Below are 24696 nucleotides of genomic sequence, written 5' to 3' on the forward strand. Positions count from 1 at the left end.
TGTACAACATTTTTGTCAAAGAACCTTTTCACTTCAGCTCTGTTAGTAAATCCCCGACTCTTTGCAGCTTCATTGAACTTCTTAAATGACCTCCATGGATGTTGTTCGAATACTTCTTTCAAGCTCATTTATGTAAAGTTAAAGATTTTATTCTAGGCTCAAGTGCGTTCATTGAACGCGGTACCATGCAAATACAGTCACAAATGGTGGCATGTAATCTGCACCCGAGCCTGTTGGATTTGTTGTGAAAGTATGGGCATGATTTCCTGCGGTTCCACAGAAAATACCTGCGCTTGAATCTACTGGGTCACTTGAAATATCATATCTATGCATTCCCTGTCTATCCGAACCTGCTGCAAGATTTGTATAACCTCTTTTTGTTATTGAATGTGAATGACTACCTGTTGTGTTTGTAGTTCCTGTATGAGTGTGCGGTGGAAGGTTTGCTTCAGTAATTTTCTTCGAACCTCCTGTTTGCTTTGAAGAGTTAGCACAGTATAAGAATTTGTCTACAATCTGCTTCCATTCACCAAAACCTAAAACTGTTGCTGGATTTGTTGAGTTCATTGACGTATAAATAGAGCCTATAGGATATAATGTTTGAAGTATTTCTGTCTTTAATGTTTGAAGCTCTGTTTTGTCAGCTTTCTTATCTAACATTGTTGGTAGTTCATGTGTTTCAAAGTTTCTGACATGACCTTCGATATTCATACATTTGTTATTTAAGGAGTTTAGTGTATCTTTTACGCTTGTACTTGGATTTTCTTGTGGAGCACTTGAACCAAGGGTATAGTTCAATATTATGTCATCAGCTCTAACAGTAGTGAAGGATTTATGTGTATGGTTCTTGTCGGCTTTCTTATCATATAAATCTTGAGCAGTGAATTTAACATTATTTTCATCCTCCATGACATAAACATCTTTACATCTAATGTTTCTCATCGTCGTTATGTCGTCATCCGATGTTAAACCTTGTGGAAAGTTAGGAGGTTTACAATATAATGCATCCCCACCAGTTTCTTCAACCGTTCCTTCAATACTTTCTATAGCAACAGTTGTAAAACTTGTATGTGTATGGTTCTTGTCTGCTTTCTTATCTAACATTGCTGGTAGTTCATGTGTTTCAAAGTTTCTGACATGACCTTCATATTCATACATTGTTATTAAAGTTTAGTGTATCTTTTACGCTTGTACTTGGATTCTCTAAAGGTGCACTTGAACCAAGGGTATAGTTCAATATTATGTCGTCTGCTCTAACAGTTGAGAAGGAGTTATGTGTATGGTTCTTGTCAGCTTTACTTTAATGTAGCTTGAAGTTCATTTATATCGGAGATATTGTGTTTATGAGATTTCAAAACTTTGTTCATTGCTTCGAGTTCAACTTTGTCAGCTTTACTTTTAATAGCATCTTCAAACGTTATTTTTGACTTAACTCTCAAAGTAAATCTTGGTTCAACTAATACACCGTTAACAGAGAAAGTAGAGGCATAAATTTCATCGTTATAACCAAATGCTTCTGGTGCTTTAGCTACATCATACTGTACAGTACAGCTTATGTCATAACCTTTAGCACGAATGTATTTATATCTTCTTTCATTAACATTTCGTTTCATTTTTCATCCTGTGTTAAATATCCATGGTAGTCCGTTATAATCTGTTCGTCTGAACTTATATAATGAACATGGTTTTTATCTGCTTTTTGTGAAAGAAGTTCAACAACTTTTGCTTCACTTATGTCACCAGTGTCACTTTTATTTATTTTTGTCAGCATTGCGTTCAAAACTTCATAAAGACTAACTACTTCTTTTGGTTCTTGAAACAATGAGTCAAAAGTCTTTCTTAACATTACATCTTCAACTGTTATGACTGAGTCAATACCTTTCTCTTTTATTGTCTTAGCTAACTGACCTAAAACAACGAACATATAGTCTAAAATATTATCTTCAGTGTTAAACACTATACTGTTTTCACGAATTGTTGTGTTTGTTGCTGTTAAAACTTCTTTAAACTCAGGATATATATTCAGTAGATTTTCAACAATTGTTTGAACCACTTGTCCTCCTTTTCCTTCTTCATCTAAATCTCTTGCTGCTATTAAAGGATGTAAATTAATTGGTTCAATAATTCCGAGACGAGGGTTGTAAGCAAGTCCGTCGAACATATTTTTACGTTTGAGTGCCCAGTTAGTTAGTTTCTTTGTATTATATGTTACTTTACCCCATAAATTTTTGAGACCGTCAAAGAAACTTCCTGTATTTCCATGTAATTTAGCAAACTCAACATAAAACTTCATGCTATCTATGCCACCAAGAAAAGCCCAGAGTGCATCTATCTCACTTTGCATGGTTATAAGAGATGCAGTTGTTACACCTGATGAAAATAAAGTAAACAACCACCCTAACCAACTCTTACCTGCTCCACTTTGTTCTACTTTCACAAAATCACTGATATGACTTTTTAAGTATTCTTTCGTAAGTAATGTGTCTCCAGGTGTAACGTCTCTAACGATATTATCTCCGTCAAAAGTCAATGTTCTAACTTGTGTCCGTGCAGCCTTTATTTTAAGACATGCATAGTCTGGTGTTTGAGGAGCAGAAGGCTCGATGTATGTAATTTTAAAGAAATCGTCATAATTTTTCTTAAAGGTTTCATATGTTGTTTTGAATGTATTGAACCTCTCATTATTATATCAAGAAGTTTTGTCAATGAGTCAGCAATTGCTTCATCTACTGTTGACGTTTTGAGTTTTATTTCTGCTGAGTCGTTTATGAATGGTACTTGACATTGAGTTGTATATGGGTCAAATCCTGTAGGACCCAAATGAAGCAAGTAGTCTAAAATATCACGAACAGACTTTGAGACAGTTGTGTCGTTCTTCATGACGATTCACCATTTACAATGAATGGCATAGTACATGAAGTTATTTGTGGGTCAAAACCAGAAGGATTGAAATGAAGCATATAGTTCAGCGCCTCATACACTGACTTATACACTGTTTCATTATTTTTTGACACAATTTCACCATTTACAATGAATGGCATTGTCGAAGGAGTTGTTTTTGTATCGAACCCTGAAGGATTGAAGTTAAGAATGCTTTCAAGAGCTTCATATACAGACCTATATAACAGTTGTGTCGTTCTTCATGACAACTTCACCATTTACAATGAATGGCATAGTACATGGAGTTAAAATAGGGTCAAACTTTTCATAGTCCTTCCATGTTATATATTTCTCAGTATTTCCATCAGAAATAACAATATATTTGTCAGTAAGTGTGAGAGAGTATTGACCAAAATATAAACGTTTAGCTCTGTCAGCTTCATACGCATATGCAGCTATACTCATATTTTAATAGAATAAAATGTTGTTCTATTTGCAAAGTACAGACCCAAACGAATACGGGACAGTAAAGCTACAAACAAACTTAGGTCTACAGAATGAGGCGCTTGCATTCAGAATGGTTGACTTCAATACTATCGCTTCATTCGTTATAACAGATGAAACAGATTTCATGGAGCTTGAAATAGATGGAAAGAAGCACGAAATAAGATTTCACAATAATGTAGAATATAAGATGGAAACATTAGCTGGAGTGTTAAATGCTCTCATAAATACTACAATAAACAAGGATAACGAAGAAAACTTAATGAATGTTAAACTTATTGCAGGAGTTTTGAAGTTCAGTTATGAAGGAGTTTAAGATAACACGAATGAGTCATAGAGTTCAATTGCTTCTGGGTGCATACCATATGACATTTCCTTTGAAAAGTATTGACAAAACGATTGAGATGAAATCTGTTCCATACGTATGTTATGGCAATTGTTTATACATTGAGTCTAAAATAGCTAATGTCACAGGTATTTCAGGAGTTAATAGTAAAGGTTCAGTAGAATATAAATCCTTCTGTTATGCAGTCAATTCAATGTTCATTCCAAACGTTCCTGTCATAGCAACTCATTTAGGTAAATGGGTTCGCATTAGTCCTCATAATTTGAAAGACATGCAATTCAGACTTGTTGACTTTCAAGGAGAGCCTGTAGAACTGAAGGCACCAGTGCGAATGACTGTTGAAGTTGACTTTTTAGAAAATATTAAATGCAACAGCTTACAAGAGAACTCAGAGCTAAAAATATAAAGTATGAATGTTATGTATTAGGTCATGAACTTTGGTTGTTGCTGTTTGATGAAACAAATGAGTTAGTTATGTCAGTCAAGAGAACAGAAAAAGGCGTCAAAGGCGCCGAGCGCAAAGCGCTATATTGTGTTAGTGAGAACTGCACCAAGTCAATAAGATTAGGTTTGCATTATGAAGATGAGTTCGATACTGTTGAAGAAGTTTTGGATAGATATTACAAATTGCTAACTTGAAATTTTTTTGACTAACGGCGCAAAGCGCCAAGATGGGCTCAAAGAGCCCTCCTGACTGCTTTAATTTACTAAAACATATTTCAAGCAAAGTTTATATTCTGTTGAAAGTTTTGTATATTCATTCGAATATTTATACTTAAACTCAACTCCTGTAGTTCCTGGTATTTCAATAATGCGGATGTTACCTATTTTCATGAATGGTGGCGTTTGACCACAGCATTCGATTTCAGGGTCGAGATAGTCAATGACACATTGTTTTCCTGTTATTCGTGATATAACATTTTCAAGGTCCTCCTTTGTTAGAATTATTTGGTTCTTGCTTATAAGATTTACCAAAAGCTTCTTATCGTCTTTGAGTAAAATTGTTTGGTATAACTGAAGAAGGTAATGGTCTACGTTATCTGAAGGATTTGTTTGAACATTTGTGTAAGGGTTGTCGTTGGCTTCTCTTGAAAGAATTTGGTCCAGTGGTGGATACTCTAACTTAACATCTGATGTAGCGTTAGCGTTTGAAGCTGAGTTTAAATTCACCGACTTAAGTTCTGGTTCTAGTTCTTTCAAACACTCTGAACTATAGTTCTTTATGACAATATTGTTTGTCGTTCGTGAGTCAACATTTGATGTTGGTTCAATTGGAACATTAACGGCACCAGCTAAGATGGATTTGCTTCTCATTTCATATAGAATAAAAACCTTTTATATGTATGAAATGAACAATATACTCGACAAGGGTTTGAATGTAAAGCTAACGAATGAAAATATTGTTGAATTCACTGAGACAGGTGCTGTGTATAAAGATGTAGAACTACTGAACAAAAGAGCTAAGGGAAGAAGCAGGAACATGAACAAAGGGTGGAAGCCTATAAAAATTTATGTCAATGATGGCTCAGGAGGTTCAAACATAAAGTATGCAGAAAGTTATAGAGTTTATGCTCTCAAAGGTGAAAAGCCTTCATTTAAGAACAGCTATTCTAACGCATATCCTCAAAAGCTAACGGATGGGAAGTGGATGATATGAATGACAGCAAAAATATTAACAGAAATGGCGACAGAGATGCATGGAATTTGTTTACCATCAGTCAATTGAAGGTTAAACTTTAAAACAATGTTGGTCGTTCCCATGGAATATTTTTGACTTTAATGGTATTAGTCATGATATGAATCTCAAGGTATGAACGAGGAGAGATGAGAGACTTATATGCTTCCCAAATTTCTTCAAAAGGTAATGTTATACCTGACTGTTTCCAAATGAGTTCAATATCATAACGTGAGAAACCTTGAAAGATAACGAAGTCAGTTATGAGACGTTTTATGTTTAAAGCTAAAAACCTCCATGTTTGCATAAGTATTGCTACAGTTAAGTGGTAATGTCTGACTTTAGTAATGATGTTAGCTAATGGTGAGTCAGGCTTTTGACACTAAACCTTTTCCGGCGAAGTCGTCGCAAACGAGCAGAGTATTTGAAGGATACTTTTTGAAGGGGTATTTTGAAAGTTTTGATAGAATGTAGTTTGTAAGTCGTTTCATATCGTAAACTCCTGAGTACTGACGTAAGTGGTGTTTGTCAATAATTCTTTCCATCTCCTCAGAAGTCTTTTGCATTCCTGACTGTATGAACTCTACGATGGCATAATATTTTCTCTTACGTCGAATGTAACGTTGAAGAAATTCAATGAGTTCACTGTCTGGAACTTTAACGACAGAGGCTTGAACTTTTGACATAAATGTTTTCGCTGTTGAGTCCATAGAGTCTGAAGTTGCTGATATAATGATTTGGTCATAATATGAGTCATTTCCTAAACGCTCTGTTATGAGTATATGACGAATGAGGTTAAATGTCTTACCTGACCCATCTTTCCACAATAGAAATAACACCATTTGAACAGAACTCATAGTCCTTACTGAAAGGAAGAATGAGAGAAGAGTTAAGTTTGTCTGTAGTTTCATTCATGTCTTCATCTACGTCATGTATTAAATGCTTCATTTTATCTCCATTAAAAATGCAAGTCAGAAATATTCAGAACATAGCACCGAGTCTAACTGACAAGAGTATAAAGATATACTATGAACACGTTATGATGAAACCAACCAAAATTCAAGAAAGTCAGTATACTTATGAATATCCAAGGCACTGGGTAGAGTATGTAGGAGGTGAGAAAGCTATTGAAATCAGACAGGTTCGAAGTATTCCAGCAGGAAGACAATATTATTGAAGAACTTTAATGTTTTGAGGTATAATGATGAAACAAAGAAGCAAGATAGTTTTCCCTGTTGCTGTGTATGTGAACTAGACACAGGAGATGACATGAAAGTTTTTAACACAAAGCTTCAAACGGTAGTGAGAGAACAACTGACTGCGGAAGGACACCATTACCTTCAGAAGTTAGCATAGCATATAATTTTGAAACAAACTCAATAGATTTTAAAGTCATCTCTGCAAAGAAGTCAGGTTTTACATTTAATGAAGCAGATGTATATTCGAATGAAAACTTCAAAGCTATTGCATGGTTAGATAATGACGATTGCTTTAAGAAAATATTTAAATTCAGTGACTCAAAGATGTCAATAGATGACCTTCGTGGAATGTTACCATCGACGTTTACAGTTGAAGGTTCAGCAGGATTGCTTACAAGATTGTCAATTGGTGGTATTTGGTCTCGTGAGAACATTGTTATAAAATCCAGTATAAGTGAATTTGCTGAAGAATCTATATTATGTCTTTCAAACTACATGTATTCGCCGCCGAAGCATTATAGTATAACAAACTTTGTCAGTAAGTTTAACATAAGACTTGTCGAACCTTCTTCAATGAAAGATGTTGTGCTACCAAAGACGGAAAGGATGGACTCATTATTGAGATGATTTTAATAGCATATTAAATGAGCTTGTTCTTGAAGGTCATTCATGATGAAATAACTGTTGTAGAAGATGTTAGCAATTGTTCAGACATTTTGAAGCGTATAGATGAGATAAGAAAGAAGTTAGATAGACCGCAAAGCGGTGAGGGCGAAGCCCGTGAGAATGTTTATGTTTCATTGACTTTCTCCAGTAAAGAGAACTTTTATGAGATAATATTGAAGAGAGATGATTTTAATATGGTGTAAATGGTAGCTTGGGCAGCTTTAGGCGCAATGGGAACAAAAGCATTAGCATTTGGAGCAAAAGCACTTGGAGCTTATGACGCAGTAAATAAAATGAGTGGAGGAAGGGTTTCGAAGACATTAGATGCAAATAAAGGGAAGATTGGAGGCTGGGTTGCAAAGAAGTTAAGATTAAATAAAATAGGGCTCATAAATAAAGCATCCAATTTGGTTGCGACTGAGTCAGAAAATGCTTTAGGAAAGGACGATGAGTTTGCAAAACACGCAAAAGACTTTAATGACCAGATGAAAGGTGAAACAATACATTTAAATAGAGTCGATGGAACTAAAGAAAATGTTTCTTCTCCACCAGTAGTTCTTCCGTATGGTCCCTATGGAATGTATGGAAACCCTTACGAAAGACCATTTGACCCATTGACTGGTGGAAGTAACTGGTATCATTACGGCGAAGAAGAAAGACAGTCAAGTTGGAGACAGACGTGAAGAAAGCAACTAAAAAGAAACCAAGGAAGAGAGTTATAAAGCAATGAATTCAACAGGGTGAAAAAACAGGTGAAAAAAGAGGTGAGATCTCACCACTTCACCTAAATTTATTTTTGTGCTATGTTTTCATACGTGTGAGGGTGGTGATATCATTAATTTTTATATAAATGACGAAAACTATTGAGATAACAAACTACAACGGTCATGAGTTCAAGAATTTGTTCTTCGTTCCGCGTGAGAATACATTCTATCAGATACGAGGGAGAAAGGGTAAAGTTAGTTTGAGCGTTTATGAAGGAATGAAGAATGGAAAGTTTATACAAGCATACGATACAAACGGTAAGCGTGTTTCATTAGCTTTGTCAAAACTTACTAACATTTATTTTGACAGTGATTTTGACTCTGACGATTGGAGCGACAGCAGCGATACTGAAGAATATGAACTATTGTGTGAAGCACAGCAATGGGAGGAGTAGCATACTCTTGTAAATGAGAACGTTTATTTTTTACATTAGTGAAGTGAAGTGGTTGGCGGCTTTGTAAATATTTAAGGTTAAGTTAATGTTGTCGTTTGTGTTGTAAAATATACGTTAACGGTTTTGTAAAGTGTCAAATTCACAAGTATTGCGTACGGAGGAACGCAGTGCCTCAGTACACGACTTAACCATACTAACTTACCTGCAGCATTTGCTTCTATCTCTGATATAAAGTTCTCCTTCAAGAGCTGATGTAGTAATGTTCCAATATTATTGAGGTTTAACGTAGAACATTCATACTTTCCACCAAGTTTATAACATACCATCCATCTCTGTTGTGAGTTTATTTTAATTTTCTCTAAGAGTCTCATGAAAACCTTACCGAAATGTTTGTGTAAGTAGTCTCTGTTTGGTTCATCTAAAGCTTCGATGTTAAAGTCAATGAGTCTATTGCCTGACTTCACATTTCTCTTCCTATTCTCTTCATCTTCTTTAACCATCTCTCACCTTCTTTGGTTTGTCGTCAATGGAACGAATGACATCGTTAGCTTTGCGAACTTGTTCTATAGCACTTTTAAACATCTCTCTTCTCTGTTGTTTCAGTGTGTCGTCTCTCTTTCGTGTTTCACCAACGTTTGCATTTGTTATGTCAAACATTTCTCTTCTTACTTCATGAGGTACTGAACGTCTATGATATAAGTCAATAGCAACGTCATTTAAAGGAAATGCTCTTGCATGGACTTCGTCCTCGCCGCGTTGCGGCTTTATGAACTCATGAATTCTATCATAACTTATTGCACCATTATAGTCATTGAGGATGTCAGCGAGTGCTTTTTTGTTTGTTGCGTAATGCTTTGCTACTTCTATGTTAGCTTCTGTTAGAAGTTGTTTTATTTCCGAGTGTTCTAACTTAGACAACTTCCGATACATCTTTAGTAGGAAATAAAAAAAATATTTTTTGAAAAAATTAGATTAGATTTTTTAAGTTATTTTTCAAAATAATTTAATATTTTTATTTTAATGAAACACATGCAAGATTGCAAGTTCTTTTCATACAATGCTCTCGCTACTGCCATCAAGAATGAGTTCAATGGTGCTTCAAACGTTAATGTTATCTTTAACAAGAAGTTTGTGAAAGAATCTAAGTTTGGTCAGTATGTCAGACCATTAGCTATTGTCATTGACCGCAAACGTTATACTTCACAAGAGTTAGCAGTAGTTTTGAAACAAAAGAGTTTCTTCGTGAATGTCAAAGATACTCATTATACTGTTATAAAGAACTCTAACATTGACTTCTTCAGTATTGCTATGAATCTTTCCGAACAGAAAGAATATAAGAAGGGTGAAACAAATGTGAAATATTATCCTTCATCTCTGAAGACAATAACGAACAAAGATGTTATACAGAAATTCTTACCAAAGGTTGAAGAAGCTTCAATTGACATTGACGAAGGAAGTGAAATGGTTGAAGAAATTGACCCTGACGTTATTTGAACAAAAATATATTTTTGGTGAAGAGGTGAGATCTCACCCGTTTTTTCACCTCTTTTTTCACCTCATTCTCTCTTCGTTAATGTTGTCGTGACTTCTTCGTTAATGTTGTCGTGACTTCATTCTTCCTCTTTGAAGTTATCGAAATATTCTGTTATTTTTTCCTTCAGTAATGTTAAGTCTTCTTTGAATGTAAGTATTGTGCAACCTTTGATGTCATAGTGTGTTTGAGGAAGAGTACTTTTGACAATTTCCTTTATTTGCTCATTCGGTGTCATTGAAATCGGTAAGTTTTCACGATAGAACCAGTTTCTGTCAGATTTGTAAATCTTAGCAAGGTCATAAAAGCTTTTGTTGTTTCTTCTGACTAAATGCAACATAACCATATCTCTGTCTTCTTCTTTCTCCAACTCTTCAGTATATATCATATACTTATAACTCTTTTCCTTTCCTTTTGGTACTGAACGCGGTATTCTTTTCTGTATGCTTTTGTCTTTGGATTCAATGACTTCATCTTTTGCTTGAAGTTTCTTTTCCATCTCTCCACGTTCTGCTTTATATAGTTCATCTAACATCATGAAAATATAACAAGCATAACGAGGTGAAGCCCACATTGCTACAGCGTTTACTAAAAGTCTATGAACATAATAACCTTTCAAACCAGGAGCCAAATTCTTGCGATTTTCGTACGGAATCTCTTCTCTCGGTTTTCCGAGGGAAGCAATCATATGAGGAAATTCTTCTAAAAGTTCTTTTGTCTGTTGGTTTTCAAACCAATGATATGCTTGCTTTGTAGAACGAAGAGCATTCATTATACTTTGCATTTGGTACATGTCATCTTTGACTGAACGAATGAGACGTAACTGTTTGTTATATTGTATGTACTCGTATTCTTCATTAATGGCTTCATGGACTATAGCTGTTGTTGTGTTCTCTGATGTTGACATTACTGTCTTTACATACAAAATAAAAAAATAAATAAAAATAAAACTAACTTTATTTTTTCTGTGTTAAAGAAATGTTAAAAATTCATGGTTACATATGTGAAAAGAAGTCACGAACAAATGAAGGTCATAAGATTCAGCACATAATTCTGAATTGAATGGTGTGTCATACATGTCAAACCGTCAAGAATTGAAGGAGATACGAGGCTATAAAGATTTTGGATATTTTCTGACACACACCCTGAGTGAAAAGTGACAAAATTGAGAGAAAGTTGTTCCCCGACCAAAATGCAATCATGTTGAAAAAGTGACATTTGTAAAGTTGGACGATAGGATTTCCTGAAAAAGTGCAAGACTTGTCTTGAATCAGGACAAGATTTGTCTTGAAAAAATACAAGACTTGTTCTGAAAAAATACAAGACTTGTCTTGAATCAGGACAATTGTTCTCAAATTTGAGAACTTTACAAGAAAAACTGACTAAAAAGTGCAAGTCTTGTTCTGAATCAGGACAAGATTTGTCTTGAAAAAATACAAGTCTTGTTCTGAAAAAATACAAGTCTTGTTCTGAATCAGGACAAAACTTTACATAACCGTTTCTATCGTACATGATATTTAGTTGACATTGTAAACTATCTTCATGTAAAGTATGGCGGTTTGAAACCGTCGGGAACCTTCACTTTTTTGACGAACTTTCCGCAGCAATTTTTAAAATTTGTGAAAACTCAACGGTTTGACACGTGCCATATGTCATTTTACTCAGAATTTTGTGCTGAATTCAGCAAAAATAATTTTTAGGGTAGATGGTTAGATCTAACCTCATTTCTACCCTCATTATTTATAACCGTTTTACATGGTAAACGTTATGAATTCGTGAGATTCTAAACAATTTCGTAGCTTCTATTTCTTCTGTCAGTATGTCAAAAGTTTTAACAATGCCGGAAGTTTCTTTATACTTCTTCTTGACGTCAGATAATAGGAAATCGTCAGCTGTGGGATAGTTTTTATTAAGAAATGTCAACATGTCCATTTTATCTTCTGCTGGCTTTTCTGCTTCTTTCTTTAAGTCTGCGTAATCGTTTCTCATTCTTTCTATCTCTTTTACTGAGTAGTTATATTTCCTCATTGTTGCTTTACATTTTGAACATTGCGGATTCATTTTTGCGTTATACATTGAAATTTGACCTGCTAGAACAACTAAGGCGTCAATGGTTTTCTTTAACTCAAAAGTTGTTGGTTTTATTTGTCCATTCCATACTTTGCCTCTTCTGTCTTTATCTCTTATCTGCCACACACATTCAGCAGCTAATGAAACAAAGTTGTCGTATGTCTTAAACTCCTCAGATTTATATATGTCAGAAATGTTTTTATAAACCATGTCGCAATCTTTGTTCATAACTTTATGGTTGCAATGAAAACCAAGGAATTCATAATTTACTTTACGTATGAACTTCTTTATTTCTACTGAATCAGTAACTTTAACTTCAATTTCATCGAATTCAGGAATAGTTAGTTTTTGTTGCTGAACTTCCGGTAATTTAGGCAAATGGTCTATGATATCTTGCATTTCATATAGCTCCTCTCCATTTGTTTCATCTTTCGCACTACAGTCTAAATTACTTGTTAAAAGTTCTTGCTTTATTCTTTGTATTTCTGTTTCAAAAGTATATGAAGAAGGAATGAAGTTTTTCATCTCTACCAACATTGACGTAGGATTCATGACTAGCGAGTTTGGTGCCGTGCATGCTGTCGAAAGTGCTGATGTTTCGATTGTTGAAATCATATCTTTACATACAAAATAAAAAAATAAATAAAAATAAAACTAACTTTATTTTTTCTGTCTTAAGGAAATTCATGAAAATTCAAGACCCTTTGGGTCTCGCCGCTTAGCGGCTGAGGTTAGAAATGAGGGTAGAAATGAGGTTAGATCTAACCATCTACCCTAAACATTATTTTTGGTCATGGACTTCGTCCTCGCCGCTTCGGTCTGAAAGACCTCAGGACTCAAAGAGTCCGTTTGCGTCTTTATGTTAAAATAAATGGTACCATTAATAATACATGACTGTTCTCATTCATGTCTGATTTACATCTAATGAAAAAGTTTAGAAGAATTTCTTATTCTTTCTGGCATATTTTTGTCTTTCCAGTACTCCCGCTCTAATGGTCCCAGATGTGTTGGCTTGACTCTCTCAAGTTCTTAGATGGTATAACATCTTCAACGCCTCCTTCATATCTTACTTTATAAGTGTCATCGTTTATGTTGTAGTCAAGTATTTCAATAACCACTCCTCGCTTTGCTTCGTCAATGGTTTCAGCAAGTTTGCCATTACTACTTTCAACTAATTTATGACGAGGATAAAACGCAATAGAGTCGTCGGCAGCTTTTATAAGATATCCATTACCTTGCGTAGAGTCTACGATATAATAATTTCGACTTAACCTTAAACGTTTCTTTGTCAACGGTTTGTCGTCAAGAACTACACGAACTTTTTGTACCAGGAATGAGGGTAAATTGTGTTGAATTTCTGATATTTTGTGTTTGGCTTCGTTTCTTTTGTATATACTTTTCTTCTTGTTGTTGTGTCATTGAATTTGGTGTATGTCCTGTTGTAGAATGTGTTGAGGAATTATATACTTCGAGAAATGTTTCATTGTTTCTTCGGTAAAGTCTCGCTCTTGTTTAAATCTCTGAGCGTTCTTATGAAGCGGTTATGATGCCGAGTATGTTATGGTTATGGTCTTCAGTAGTGTAGTGAGTTATGTTATGCTTAATGAGAAAATCTGTGATTTCATTGCTGAGATATGCACTGTCTTGGTCTGATGTTAAAGTACTTGGGCTATGTTCTGCTACAAACTTTTGTAAAACTCTTAACACTTCACGAGTTCCTTTATTTTTCATTATATGCATATGCTTTACGAGTGTTAACATTAATGAAGATGAGGAATGGTTTATGTCCTCCTTTTCTGCTTTGAATGAGAGTGTCAAATTGGTATGCGTCAGGAGCGTGTTGGAGTAAATTGGTAAAAAGTAGTCGTAAGGGTTTATTTTTGTTTGATGTACAACATTTTTGTCAAAGAACCTTTTCACTTCAGCTCTGTTAGTAAATCCCCAACTCTTTGCTGCTTCATTGAATTTCTTAAATGACCTCCATGGATGTTGTTCGAATACTTCTTTCAAGCTCATTTATGTAAAGTTAAAGATTTTATTCAAGACGGTAAGCCGCAAAGCAGGCTCAAGCGCGTTCATTGAACGCGGTACCATGCAAATACAGTCACAAATGGTGGCATGTAATCTGCACCCGAGCCTGTTGGATTTGTTGTGAAAGTATGGACATGATTTCCTCCTGGTTCAGTTGGTCGAAAAGTCTTTTTTGCTGAATTGTTATAAGATGGAGATAAAACATCATTGCCAGCTTCATACTCTGAGTTGTATAATGGATGGTCTCTTAATGAGTGGCTATGGTCGCCAGAAAAGTTTGTAGTTCCTGTATGAGTGTGCGGTGGAAGGTTTGCTTCAGTAATTTTCTTCGAACCTCCTGTTTGCTTTGAAGAGTTAGCACAGTATAAGAATTTGTCTACAATCTGCTGCCATGTACCAAAACCTAAAACTGTTGCTGGATTTGTTGAGTTCATTGACGTATAAATAGAGCCTATAGGATATAATGTTTCAAGAATCTGAGTCTTTAATGTTTGAAGCTCTGTTTTGTCTGCTTTCTTGTCTAACATTGCGGGTAGTTCATATGCTTCAAAGTTTCTGGCATGATCTTCGATATTCCTGCAACTCTTATCTAAATTGTTAAGAGTATCTTTTACGCTTGTACTCGGATTCTCTAAAGGTGCACTTGAACCCAAATCATAGTTCAATATTATGTCGTCTGCTCTAACAGTAGTGAAGGATTTATGTGTATGATTTTTGTCGGCTTTACTGTCTAACATTGATGGTAGTTCATATGCTTCAAAGTTTCTGGCATGATCTTCGATATTCCTGCAACTCTTATCTAAATTGTTAAGAGTATCTTTTACGCTTGTACTCGGATTCTCTAAAGGTGCACTTGAACCCAAATCATAGTTCAATATTATGTCGTCTGCTCTAACAGTAGTGAAGGATTTATGTGTATGATTTTTGTCGGCTTTACTATTTAATGTAGCTTGAAGTTCATTTATATCGGAGATATTGTGTTTATGAGATTTCAAAACTTTGTTCGTTGCGTCAAGTTCATCTTTGTCGGCTCTACTTTTAATAGCATCTTCAAAAGTTATTTTTGCCTTAACTCTCAAAGTAAATCTTGGTTCAACTAATACACCGTTAACATTGAAAGTAGAGGCATAAATTTCATCGTTATAACTAAATGCTTCTAGCGCTTTACCTGTGTCATAATGTACAGTACAGCTTATGTCATAACCTTTAGCACGAATGTATTTATATCTTCTTTCATTAACATCTTCCGTCTTCACTTTTTCATCCTGTGTTAAATATCCATGGTAGTCCGTTATAATCTGTTCATCTGAAGTTATATAATGAACATGGTTTTTATCTGCTTTACTATTTAATGTAGCTTGAAGTTCATTTATATCGGAGATATTGTGTTTATGTTCTTTATCTGCTTTTTCGGCTAATTTCTCTTCTATCTCATTTATTTCAAGTTCATGCCTACCACCACCTCCCGAAGAAGTATTTTTCTTCAGCTCTTGAAGAACGTCCACTTCGCCATCTTTGGTGTCAATAATGAGACTTTGAGTTAAAACCTTTCCTGTCTTAATGGATGTTTGTAAAACTTCTTCTTCACCGTGTTCGGGGTCATGGTCGTCATCATATCTTGTGTAATCAGAGATGTTGTCATACATTAAGCATATCTGTCTCAAAAGTTCTGCTATTTGAAACTGGAACGAAAGATATACAGAACTTTCATCATCTCCTAAAGTCAAGTCTGCTTTCTTAAGTATTTCTTGAATGTATGCAATGAGAACAGAGTACCTTGGAAAATATTCGAACAATATTTCATTAGCTGTTGGTTTTGGTGGTTCTTCTGGAGTTTCTGCATCTCTTGACTTCAATGCTCTTGCTCTCAAAGACCTAAATGTTAGAGCACCAGGTTTTACAAAGGACTTTATAAATGCTTTAATAGTTCCTGGTAAGTTATTGTTAGCATTAAGTAAGTTCCTTATGCTTCCATCATGTACGTCCATAGCACTATGTAAAAAATCTATACTTTTCTTGTAGTCAGCAATAGACTGACTGTGATTTTTTAAAGATTTGTCAATACCTTTAAGCCAATCTTCATGCATGTCTGATACTGAGCCAAGAATATCATTTGCTTCCTTTAGTGTATTTTGTGCTTCTCGTAAAGTATCCAATCCCGTACGTGCATTGTTTGCTATACGTCTTACAGTATCTATTTGACTCCTTGTTTCTTGCATCCAACCAGATAAAGTTTTAATAGTATCCGAACCATTTGAAATGAAGTTCAAAGCATTTTTAACGTCATCTAAAGCTTCTTCACCAAGTACTGCCCATATCTTTCCGATTTGGTATTGAAGAACTCCATATGAAGCAGCTGTTAAACCAGTATTTATAAGGTCCCATATCCATGATTTAGCAGTTTTTCCATCCTTTCCATCCTTTCCATCCAAACCGTTTTCGCCTTGAGGTCCTTGTATTCCTTGTATTCCTTGTATTCCTTGTGGTCCTTGTGGTCCGGTGTCACCCTTCTCTCCTTTCAGTTCATCTTTATGTTCGTTATAATATTCTAATGTCATAAGGTGTACATCATTACTGCTACCAGCAACGCCGAGAATTTGTTTCTCATTCATGACTAAATTCTTTAGGCATTTAATGTTGTCGTCAAATCGAAAGCTCTTTAACAATTCAATGAGAACATTCAGTACTTTCACTAATGAGGCATCTACTGTAGAATTTATATATTGCACCGTTCCATCATTTATGATGGGAACCTTGCTTGTTGTAATGAATGGGTCATAAGTGTTAAAAGTATCGAAATCAATGACTTTTTTAGTTTTTCCATCGTCAATGACTAAATCATTGCCTTCAATGGTTAAAGTTGAGTTTTCGTTTACTAGTTCATGTGCTCTTCTTGCTTCATTTGTTTCATACGCATATGCAGCAATAGTCATATTTTAATGAGAATAAAATGTTGTTCTATTTGCAAAGTACAGACCCAAACGAATACGGGACAGTAAAGCTACAAACAAACTTAGGTCTTCAGAATGAAGCGCTTGCTTTCAGAGTTGTTGACTTTAATACTATTGCTTCATTCGTTATAACTGACGAAACAGATTTCATGGAGTTTGAAATAGATGGAAAGAAGCACGAAATAAGATTTCACAATAATGTAGAATATAAGATGGAAACATTAGCTGGAGTGTTAAATGCGCTCATAAATACTACAATAAACAAGGAGAACGAAGAAAACTTAATGAATGTTAAACTTATTGCAGGAGTTTTGAAGTTCAGTTATGCGAAGGAGTTTAAGATAACACGAATGAGTCATAGAGTACAACTTCTTTTGGGTGCATACCATATGACATTTCCTTTGAAAAGTGTTGACAAAACGATTGAGATGAAATCTGTTCCATACGTATGTTATGGTAATTGTTTGTACATTGAGTCTAAAATAGCTAATGTCACAGGTATTTCAGGAGTTAATAGTAAAGGTTCAGTAGAATATAAGTCTTTCTGTTATGCAGTCAATTCAATGTTCATTCCAAACGTTCCTGTCATAGCAACTCATTTAGGTAAATGGGTTCGCATTAGTCCTCATAATTTGAAAGACATGCAATTCAGACTTGTTGACTTTCAAGGAGAGCCTGTAGAACTGAAGGCACCAGTGCGAATGACTGTTGAAGTTGACTTTTTAGAAAATATTAAATGCAACAGCTTACAAGAGAACTCAGAGCTAAAAATATAAAGTATGAATGTTATGTATTAGGTCATGAACTTTGGTTGTTGCTGTTTGATGAAACAAATGAGTTAGTTATGTCAGTCAAGAGAACAGAAAAATATTGTGTTAGTGAAAACTGCACCAAGTCAATAAGATTAGGTTTGCATTATGAAGATGAGTTCGATACTGTTGAAGAAGTTTTGGATAGATATTACAAATTGCTAACTTGAAATTTTTTTGACTGACGGCACAAAGCGCCAAGACCGAAGGTCCTGACTGCTTTAATTTACTAAAACATATTTCAAACAAAGCTTATAGTAAGTAGATAGTTTTGTATACTCGTTCGAATATTTATATAGGGTGTCCAAAGGTGCGTTTAGCAGAGCGCTCTATATGAGACTATTAAAGGAGATATATGCTGATTATAAATATATAATAAAAAAGATGAATATATGTATATGATGAGTAAGTTGTATTTTGGCGCCATGCCGGGATATAAAATGAATTTTGAGACAAGAGGCGGTTTCGCGGGAAATTTTGGCGGGATTTTTTTTCATTTTTTTAATGAATCATAAAGAAAACATCCGCGCTCTTGCAAAAAAATGCAAAGACTGTAAAAATCTACGAGACATTGGTAAAATGCTTCGGTATGGATGCTCCTAGCTATTCCACTGTAACGTATCATGTTAGGATGTATCACTTCATGAACAAAAAGGCGCCCATCATAAAAATTGACAAAAAATCGCCGGATCAAAGAAAAATCAAAGCAATTCTTCAAGCGCTAGATGAAGACCCAAGAGCATCACTCAGAAGGATAGAGGAGATGACAAAGATACCACGTACAACAGTCAGTTATTATCTGCACAATTATTTGAACTACAAACTAGCGTATACACGTTGGGTTCCGCACAACCTTAATTCAGTTCAAAAAAAATCTAGAGTCCAATCTTCGAAAGAGCTCCTCTCTATATTGGGTGCGTATCAATCCAAGAAGTTTCGCTTTTTAGTAACAGGGGACGAGTCTTGGTTTCAATATGCAACAGAAGCCAAAATCATGTGGATCCCGAAGGATGAAGATCCGCAAACATTCCCGAAGAAAAAAATTGACACACCAATGATTATGTTGTCGGTTTTTTGGGGCGTGAATGACATCATCGCAATTGATATTCTTTAAAAACCTAATACGATGAATGCTCAGTATCTAATTGACAATGTTCTTACTCAAATTATCAATTCTGATGAGTTTGAGAAATCCAAACAACAAAAACAAAAGTTTGCAATTCATTTTGATAATTCAAGAGTTCACAAAAGTCATAAGGTAATGAATTACTTGGTGGAAAACAATGTCAAAGTTGTTCCAAACCCAATTTATTCACCTGATATTGCACCCTCTGACTTTTATTTATTCGGCACGCTAAAAAAGAGAGCTGAAGGACGCGAATTCGCGAGTCCAGATGATCTTGAAAATTTTGTAAGAGAGCAATTTGAGCAATTTTCTCATGATGATTTAAAGCGTGTCTTTCAAGCCTGGATCGATCGCTGCGAACGCGTGATTGAATCCAATGGTGATTATATTTAAATAAACTTTATATATATGTAACTTGTTTATTTCTATTCGCAGTATTCAGGTTTGTGCTAAACACACCTTTGGACACCCTATACTTAAACTCAACTCCTGTAGTTCCTGGTGTTTCAATGATGCGGATGTTACCTATTTTCATGAATAGTGGAGTTTGACCACAGCATTCGATTTCAGGGTCGAGATAGTCAATGACACATTGTTTCCCTGTTATTCGTGAGATAACATTTTCAAGGTCCTCCTTTGTTAGAATTATTTGGTTCTTGCTTATAAGATTTGTCAAAAGCTTCTTATCGTCTTTGAGTAAAATTGTTTGGTATAACTGAAGAAGGTAATGGTCTACGTTATCTGAAGGATTTGTTTGAACATTTGTGTAAGGGTTGTCGTTGGCTTCTCTTGAAAGAATTTGGTCCAGTGGTGGATACTCTAACTTAACATCTGATGTAGCGTTAGCGTTTGAAGCTGAGTTTAAATTCACGGATTTCAGTTCTGGTTCTTTTTCTTTCAAACACTCTGAACTATAGTTCTTTATGACAATATTGTTTGTCGTTCGTGAGTCAACATTTGATGTTGGTTCAATTGGAACATTAACGGCACCAGCTAAGATGGATTTGCTTCTCATTTCATATAGAATAAAAACCTTTTATATGTATGAAATGAACAATATACTCGACAAGGGTTTGAATGTAAAGCTAACGAATGAAAATATTGTTGAATTCACTGAGACAGGTGCTGTGTATAAAGATGTAGAACTACTGAACAAAAGAGCTAAGGGAAGAAGCAGGAACATGAACAAAGGGTGGAAGCCTATAAAAATTTATGTCAATGATGGCTCAGGAGGTTCAAACATAAAGTATGCAGAAAGTTATAGAGTTTATGCTCTCAAAGGTGAAAAGCCTTCATTTAAGAACAGCTATTCTAACGCATATCCTCAAAAGCTAACGGATGGGGAAGTGGATGATATGAATGACAGCAAAAATATTAACAGAAATGGCGACAGAGATGCATGGAATTTGTTTACCATCAGTCAATTGAAGGTTAAACTTTAAAACAATGTTGGTCGTTCCCATGGAATATTTTTGACTTTAATGGTATTAGTCATGATATGAATCTCAAGGTATGAACGAGGAGAGATGAGAGACTTATATGCTTCCCAAATTTCTTCAAAAGGTAATGTTATACCTGACTGTTTCCAAATGAGTTCAATATCATAGCGTGAGAAACCTTGAAAGATAATGAAGTCAGTTATGAGACGTTTTATGTTTAAAGCTAAAAAACCTCCATGTTTGCATAAGTATTGCTACAGTTAAATGGTAATGTCTGACTTTAGTTATGATGTTAGCTAATGGTGAGTCTGGTTTTGACACTAAACCTTTTCCGGCGAAGTCGTCACAAACGAGCAGAGTGTTTGAAGGATATTTTTTGAAGGGGTATTTTGAAAGTTTTGACAGAATGTAGTTTGTCAGTCGTTTCATATCGTAAACTCCTGAGTACTGACGTAAGTGGTGTTTGTCAATAATTCTTTCCATCTCCTCAGAAGTCTTTTGCATTCCTGACTGTATAAATTCAACGATGGCATAATATTTCCTCTTACGTCGAATGTAACGTTGAAGAAATTCAATGAGTTCACTGTCTGGAACTTTAACGACAGAGGCTTGAACTTTTGACATAAATGTTTTCGCTGTTGAGTCCATAGAGTCTGAAGTTGCTGATATAATGATTTGGTCATAATATGAGTCATTTCCTAAACGTTCTGTTATGAGTATATGACGAATGAGGTTAAATGTCTTACCTGAACCCATCTTTCCACAATAGAAATACACACCATTTGAACAGAATTCATAATCTTTGCTGAAAGGAAGAATAAGAGAAGAGTTAAGTTTGTCTGTAGTTTCATTCATGTCTTCATCTACATCATGTATTAAATGCTTCATTTTATCTCCATTAAAAATGCAAGTCAGAAATATTCAGAACATAGCACCGAGTCTAACTGACAAGAGTATAAAGATATACTATGAACATGTTATGATGAAACCAACCAAAATTCAAGAAAGTCAGTATACTTATGAATATCCAAGACACTGGGTAGAGTATGTAGGAGGTGAGAAAGCTATTGAAATCAGACAGGTTCGAAGTATTCCAGCAGGAAGAACAATATTATTGAAGAACTTTAATGTTTTGAGATATAATGATGAAACAAAGAAGCAAGATAGTTTCCCTGTTGCTGTGTATGTGAACCTAGACACAGGAGATGACATGAAAGTTTTTAACACAAAGCTTCAAACGGTAGTGAGAGAACAACTGACTGCGGAAGGGCATCCATTACCTTCAGAAGTTACCATAGCATATAATTTTGAAACAAACTCAATAGATTTTAAAGTCATCTCTGCAAAGAAGTCAGGTTTTACATTTAATGAAGCAGATGTATATTCGAATGAAAACTTCAAAGCTATTGCATAGTTAGATAATGACGATTGCTTTAAGAAAATATTTAAATTCAGTGACTCAAAGATGTCAATAGATGACCTTCGTGGAATGTTACCATCGACGTTTACAGTTGAAGGCTCAGCAGGATTGCTTACAAGATTGTCAATTGGTGGCGTTTGGTCTCGTGAGAACATTGTTATAAAATCCAGTATAAGTGAATTTGCTGAAGAATCTATATTATGTCTTTCAAACTACATGTATTCGCCACCGAAGCATTATAGTATAACAAACTTTGTCAGTAAGTTTAACATAAGACTTGTCGAACCTTCTTCAATGAAAGATGTTGTGCTACCTAAAGATGGAAAGGATGGACTCATTATTGAGATGATTTTAATTGCATATTAAATGAGCTTGTTCTTGAAGGTCATTCATGATGAAATAACTGTTGTAGAAGATGTTAGCAATTGTTCAGATATTTTATTGAGAATAGATGAGATAAGAAAGAAGTTAGATAGACCGCAAAGCGGTGAGGGCGAAGCCCGTGAGAACGCTTATGTTTCATTGACTTTCTCCAGTAACGAGAACTTTTATGAGATAATATTGAAGAGAGATGATTTTAATATGGTGTAAATGGTAGCTTGGGCAGCTTTAGGCGCAATGGGAACAAAAGCATTAGCATTTGGAGCAAAAGCACTTGGAGCTTATGACGCAGTAAATAAAATGAGTGGAGGAAGGGTTTCGAAGACATTAGATGCAAATAAAGGGAAGATTGGAGGCTGGGTTGCAAAGAAGTTAAGATTAAATAAAATAGGGCTCATAAATAAAGCATCCAATTTGGTTGCGACTGAGTCAGAAAATGCTTTAGGAAAGGACGATGAGTTTGCAAAACACGCAAAAGACTTTAATGACCAGATGAAAGGTAAAACAATGCATTTAAATAGAGTCGATGGAACTAAAGAAAATGTTTCTTCTCCACTAGTAGTTCTTCCATACGGACCTTATGGAATGTATGGAAACCCTTACGAAAGACCATTTGACCCATTGACTGGTGGAAGTAACTGGTATCATTACGGACGAAGAAGAAAGACAGTCAAGTTGGAGACAGACGTGAAGAAAGCAACTAAAAAGAAACCAAGGAAGAGAGTTATAAAGCAATGAATTCAACAGGGTAGAAATGAGGGTAGAAATGAGGTTAGATCTAACCTTCTACCCTAAATTTATTTTTGTGCTATGTTTTCATACGTGTGAGGGTGGTGATATCATTAATTTTTTATTTTATTTTTTATTTTATTTTTATATAAATGACGAAAACTATTGAGATAACAAACTACAACGGTCATGAGTTCAAGAATTTGTTCTTCGTTCCTCGTGAAAATACATTCTATCAGATACGAGGGAGAAAGGGTAAAGTTAGTTTGAGCGTTTATGACAACAAACATAATGGGAGATATATAAAAGCAATAGATACAAACGGTAAGCGTGTTTCATTAGCTTTGTCAAAACTTACTAACATTTATTTTGACAGTGACTTTGACTCTGACGATTGGAGTGACAGCAGCGATACTGAAGAATATGAACTATTGTGTGAAGCACAGCAATGGGAAGCGCTGCAATACTTTTGTAAATGAGAACATTAGTGGGAACGTTAGTGAGAACGTTTATTTTTCATTAGTGAAGTCGTTAGTGAAGTCATTAGTGAAGTCATTTATGTGTCAGATGGTTTTGTAAATATTTAAGGTTAAGTTGGGTAAGGTGGAACGCAGTGCCGCCGTACCCAAGTTAACCATACTAACTCAGCCGACCAGCCGGTGACAAAACCAAAACCGTTGTTATTTACATCATATTAATGATGTCACTTTTAAAAATGTCACTTTTTGTTTCACTTTTCACAAATTATATATGTTTTCATGCTTTGTCACTTTTCTGTCACTTTTCGGGTAAAAACATTTTTATTATTATATATAAATGAATTTTACAAAACCACCGTTACCGTTCTTTGGAAATAAGAGTAGATGTAAAGATATTATATTGAGAGAACTTAAGAAACTACCGAATGGTCTAACATTTGTAGATTTGTTCGTGGAAGTTTCTATATATCCCATTATGTCATACCGTATTTCCTGAACTCAAAGATTATATGCAATGACTTCGAACAACTATATGACCGTCTCAAACATATTCCAGACACAAACAATATATTGAAAGAGTTAAAAGAAAAGATACCTATAGGTAAGATGGAACGTATACCATTAGATAAGAAAAATATTGTGAGAGAGGTTTTGAAAAAAGCAGAATATAGACTGGGATAGTATATCTGCTAGACTATTATATAGTGGTTTCTATAAGAGTTCATGACATTGAAACACTTATGTCAAAAGTTTTATATCTTAACTATACAAATGTTTTCAAAGAGGACATAGAAAAATATATTGAGGGTATAGAGTTTGTGAGATGTCGTTGGACAGAGTTGTATGAAAAATATAAAGACAAGGAAAATGTTTTCTTTATAGTGGACCCGCCGTTCTTTACACATGGGATTTCAATACCAAGTAGACTGGACTTTGAGAGACTCTTTAGAAACTTTAGACGTTATACATAACCATCCATGCTTTTACTTTACATCCGATAAAAGTGGTTTGGAAACCGTTATGAGATGGTTAGAGGACATACATGACTATGAGTTTATATATGACAAGATAGAATATGAGAGAGGTCCTATAAACTGGAGAAAGTGTCACAATAAAGAAATTTTATTAGTAAGTAAATGTAGTTTTGAAATAGGACTACTTGTTTTAGGTTTTTCCATTGTGTCATTTATTTCTTTGACGTGGCAGAAAAGTACAGAGAATATGAAGATGAACCAATGCCTGCAAATGTTCAGTATATGTACTCGTAAGAGATATTTTTATCTAATATTAAATGGACGCAC

The 24696-nt window shown here is 34.9% G+C and overlaps 12 protein-coding genes and 7 pseudogenes across 19 annotated transcripts, besides 7 other annotated features; 9 read left to right on the top strand and 10 right to left on the bottom strand.

The window, feature by feature from the left end:
* Positions 1-8628: part of a mobile genetic element that runs on past the window's edge.
* Positions 1-23402: part of a mobile genetic element that runs on past the window's edge.
* Positions 169-1367, bottom strand: TVAGG3_0241690 (annotated as a pseudogene). The gene has a single exon. A coding segment is annotated over exon 1 (1199 nt).
* TVAGG3_0241700 lies at positions 1798-3345 on the bottom strand (annotated as a pseudogene). Its single transcript has one exon. A coding segment is annotated over exon 1 (1548 nt).
* On the top strand, positions 3575-4136 carry TVAGG3_0241710 (annotated as a pseudogene). The gene has a single exon. A coding segment is annotated over exon 1 (562 nt).
* TVAGG3_0241720 (uncharacterized protein) lies at positions 4430-5044 on the bottom strand (the record flags this gene model as incomplete). The annotated part of the gene is made up of 1 exon (XM_051227703.1): positions 4430-5044. One exon carries the CDS (start codon positions 5042-5044, stop codon positions 4430-4432), a length of 615 nt encoding a protein of 204 aa, XP_051112689.1.
* TVAGG3_0241730 lies at positions 5659-6222 on the bottom strand (annotated as a pseudogene). The gene has a single exon. A coding segment is annotated over exon 1 (564 nt).
* Positions 7249-7440, top strand: TVAGG3_0241740 (uncharacterized protein; the record flags this gene model as incomplete). Its single annotated transcript, XM_051227704.1, has 1 exon — positions 7249-7440. A coding segment is annotated over one exon (192 nt), but the record flags the coding sequence as incomplete, so codon positions are not given.
* TVAGG3_0241750 (protein of unknown function, DUF4107 family) lies at positions 7474-7897 on the top strand (the record flags this gene model as incomplete). Its single annotated transcript, XM_051227705.1, has 1 exon — positions 7474-7897. A coding segment is annotated over one exon (424 nt), but the record flags the coding sequence as incomplete, so codon positions are not given.
* Positions 7976-8120: a terminal%2Cinverted (terminal inverted repeat of Maverick-1C transposon ID:TVAGG3_0241590).
* On the top strand, positions 8121-8429 carry TVAGG3_0241760 (uncharacterized protein; the record flags this gene model as incomplete). The annotated part of the gene is made up of 1 exon (XM_051227706.1): positions 8121-8429. One exon carries the CDS (start codon positions 8121-8123, stop codon positions 8427-8429), a length of 309 nt encoding a protein of 102 aa, XP_051112692.1.
* On the bottom strand, positions 8507-9359 carry TVAGG3_0241770 (annotated as a pseudogene). Its single transcript has one exon. A coding segment is annotated over exon 1 (853 nt).
* Positions 9450-9923, top strand: TVAGG3_0241780 (uncharacterized protein; the record flags this gene model as incomplete). Its single annotated transcript, XM_051227707.1, has 1 exon — positions 9450-9923. The coding sequence occupies one exon, from the start codon at positions 9450-9452 to the stop codon at positions 9921-9923; it is 474 nt and encodes a 157-aa protein (XP_051112693.1).
* On the bottom strand, positions 10040-10732 carry TVAGG3_0241790 (KilA, N-terminal/APSES-type HTH, DNA-binding family; the record flags this gene model as incomplete). The annotated part of the gene is made up of 1 exon (XM_051227708.1): positions 10040-10732. One exon carries the CDS (start codon positions 10730-10732, stop codon positions 10040-10042), a length of 693 nt encoding a protein of 230 aa, XP_051112694.1.
* On the bottom strand, positions 11701-12021 carry TVAGG3_0241800 (organellar and viral DNA polymerase type B; the record flags this gene model as incomplete). The annotated part of the gene is made up of 1 exon (XM_001291656.1): positions 11701-12021. The coding sequence occupies one exon, from the start codon at positions 12019-12021 to the stop codon at positions 11701-11703; it is 321 nt and encodes a 106-aa protein (XP_001291657.1).
* TVAGG3_0241810 lies at positions 12965-13995 on the bottom strand (annotated as a pseudogene). Its single transcript has one exon. A coding segment is annotated over exon 1 (1031 nt).
* Positions 14106-14588, bottom strand: TVAGG3_0241820 (phage tail repeat-like family; the record flags this gene model as incomplete). Its single annotated transcript, XM_051227709.1, has 1 exon — positions 14106-14588. One exon carries the CDS (start codon positions 14586-14588, stop codon positions 14106-14108), a length of 483 nt encoding a protein of 160 aa, XP_051112695.1.
* On the bottom strand, positions 15303-16280 carry TVAGG3_0241830 (organellar and viral DNA polymerase type B; the record flags this gene model as incomplete). Its single annotated transcript, XM_051227710.1, has 1 exon — positions 15303-16280. A coding segment is annotated over one exon (978 nt), but the record flags the coding sequence as incomplete, so codon positions are not given.
* On the top strand, positions 17012-17788 carry TVAGG3_0241840 (uncharacterized protein; the record flags this gene model as incomplete). Its single annotated transcript, XM_051227711.1, has 1 exon — positions 17012-17788. One exon carries the CDS (start codon positions 17012-17014, stop codon positions 17786-17788), a length of 777 nt encoding a protein of 258 aa, XP_051112697.1.
* Positions 18118-18145: a terminal%2Cinverted (terminal inverted repeat of Mariner transposon ID:TVAGG3_0241850).
* Positions 18118-19420: a mobile genetic element.
* Positions 18214-19340, top strand: TVAGG3_0241860 (annotated as a pseudogene). The gene has a single exon. A coding segment is annotated over exon 1 (1127 nt).
* Positions 19393-19420: a terminal%2Cinverted (terminal inverted repeat of Mariner transposon ID:TVAGG3_0241850).
* TVAGG3_0241880 (uncharacterized protein) lies at positions 19988-20389 on the top strand (the record flags this gene model as incomplete). Its single annotated transcript, XM_051227712.1, has 1 exon — positions 19988-20389. One exon carries the CDS (start codon positions 19988-19990, stop codon positions 20387-20389), a length of 402 nt encoding a protein of 133 aa, XP_051112698.1.
* Positions 21240-21800, top strand: TVAGG3_0241890 (uncharacterized protein; the record flags this gene model as incomplete). The annotated part of the gene is made up of 1 exon (XM_051227713.1): positions 21240-21800. One exon carries the CDS (start codon positions 21240-21242, stop codon positions 21798-21800), a length of 561 nt encoding a protein of 186 aa, XP_051112699.1.
* Positions 22901-23402: a terminal%2Cinverted (terminal inverted repeat of Maverick-1A transposon ID:TVAGG3_0241540).
* Positions 23403-24696: the final 1294 nt, after the last annotated feature.

Source organism: Trichomonas vaginalis, chromosome IV, assembly GCF_026262505.1.
Source record: "Trichomonas vaginalis G3 chromosome IV, whole genome shotgun sequence".
Taxonomy (NCBI): domain Eukaryota; phylum Parabasalia; order Trichomonadida; family Trichomonadidae; genus Trichomonas; species Trichomonas vaginalis.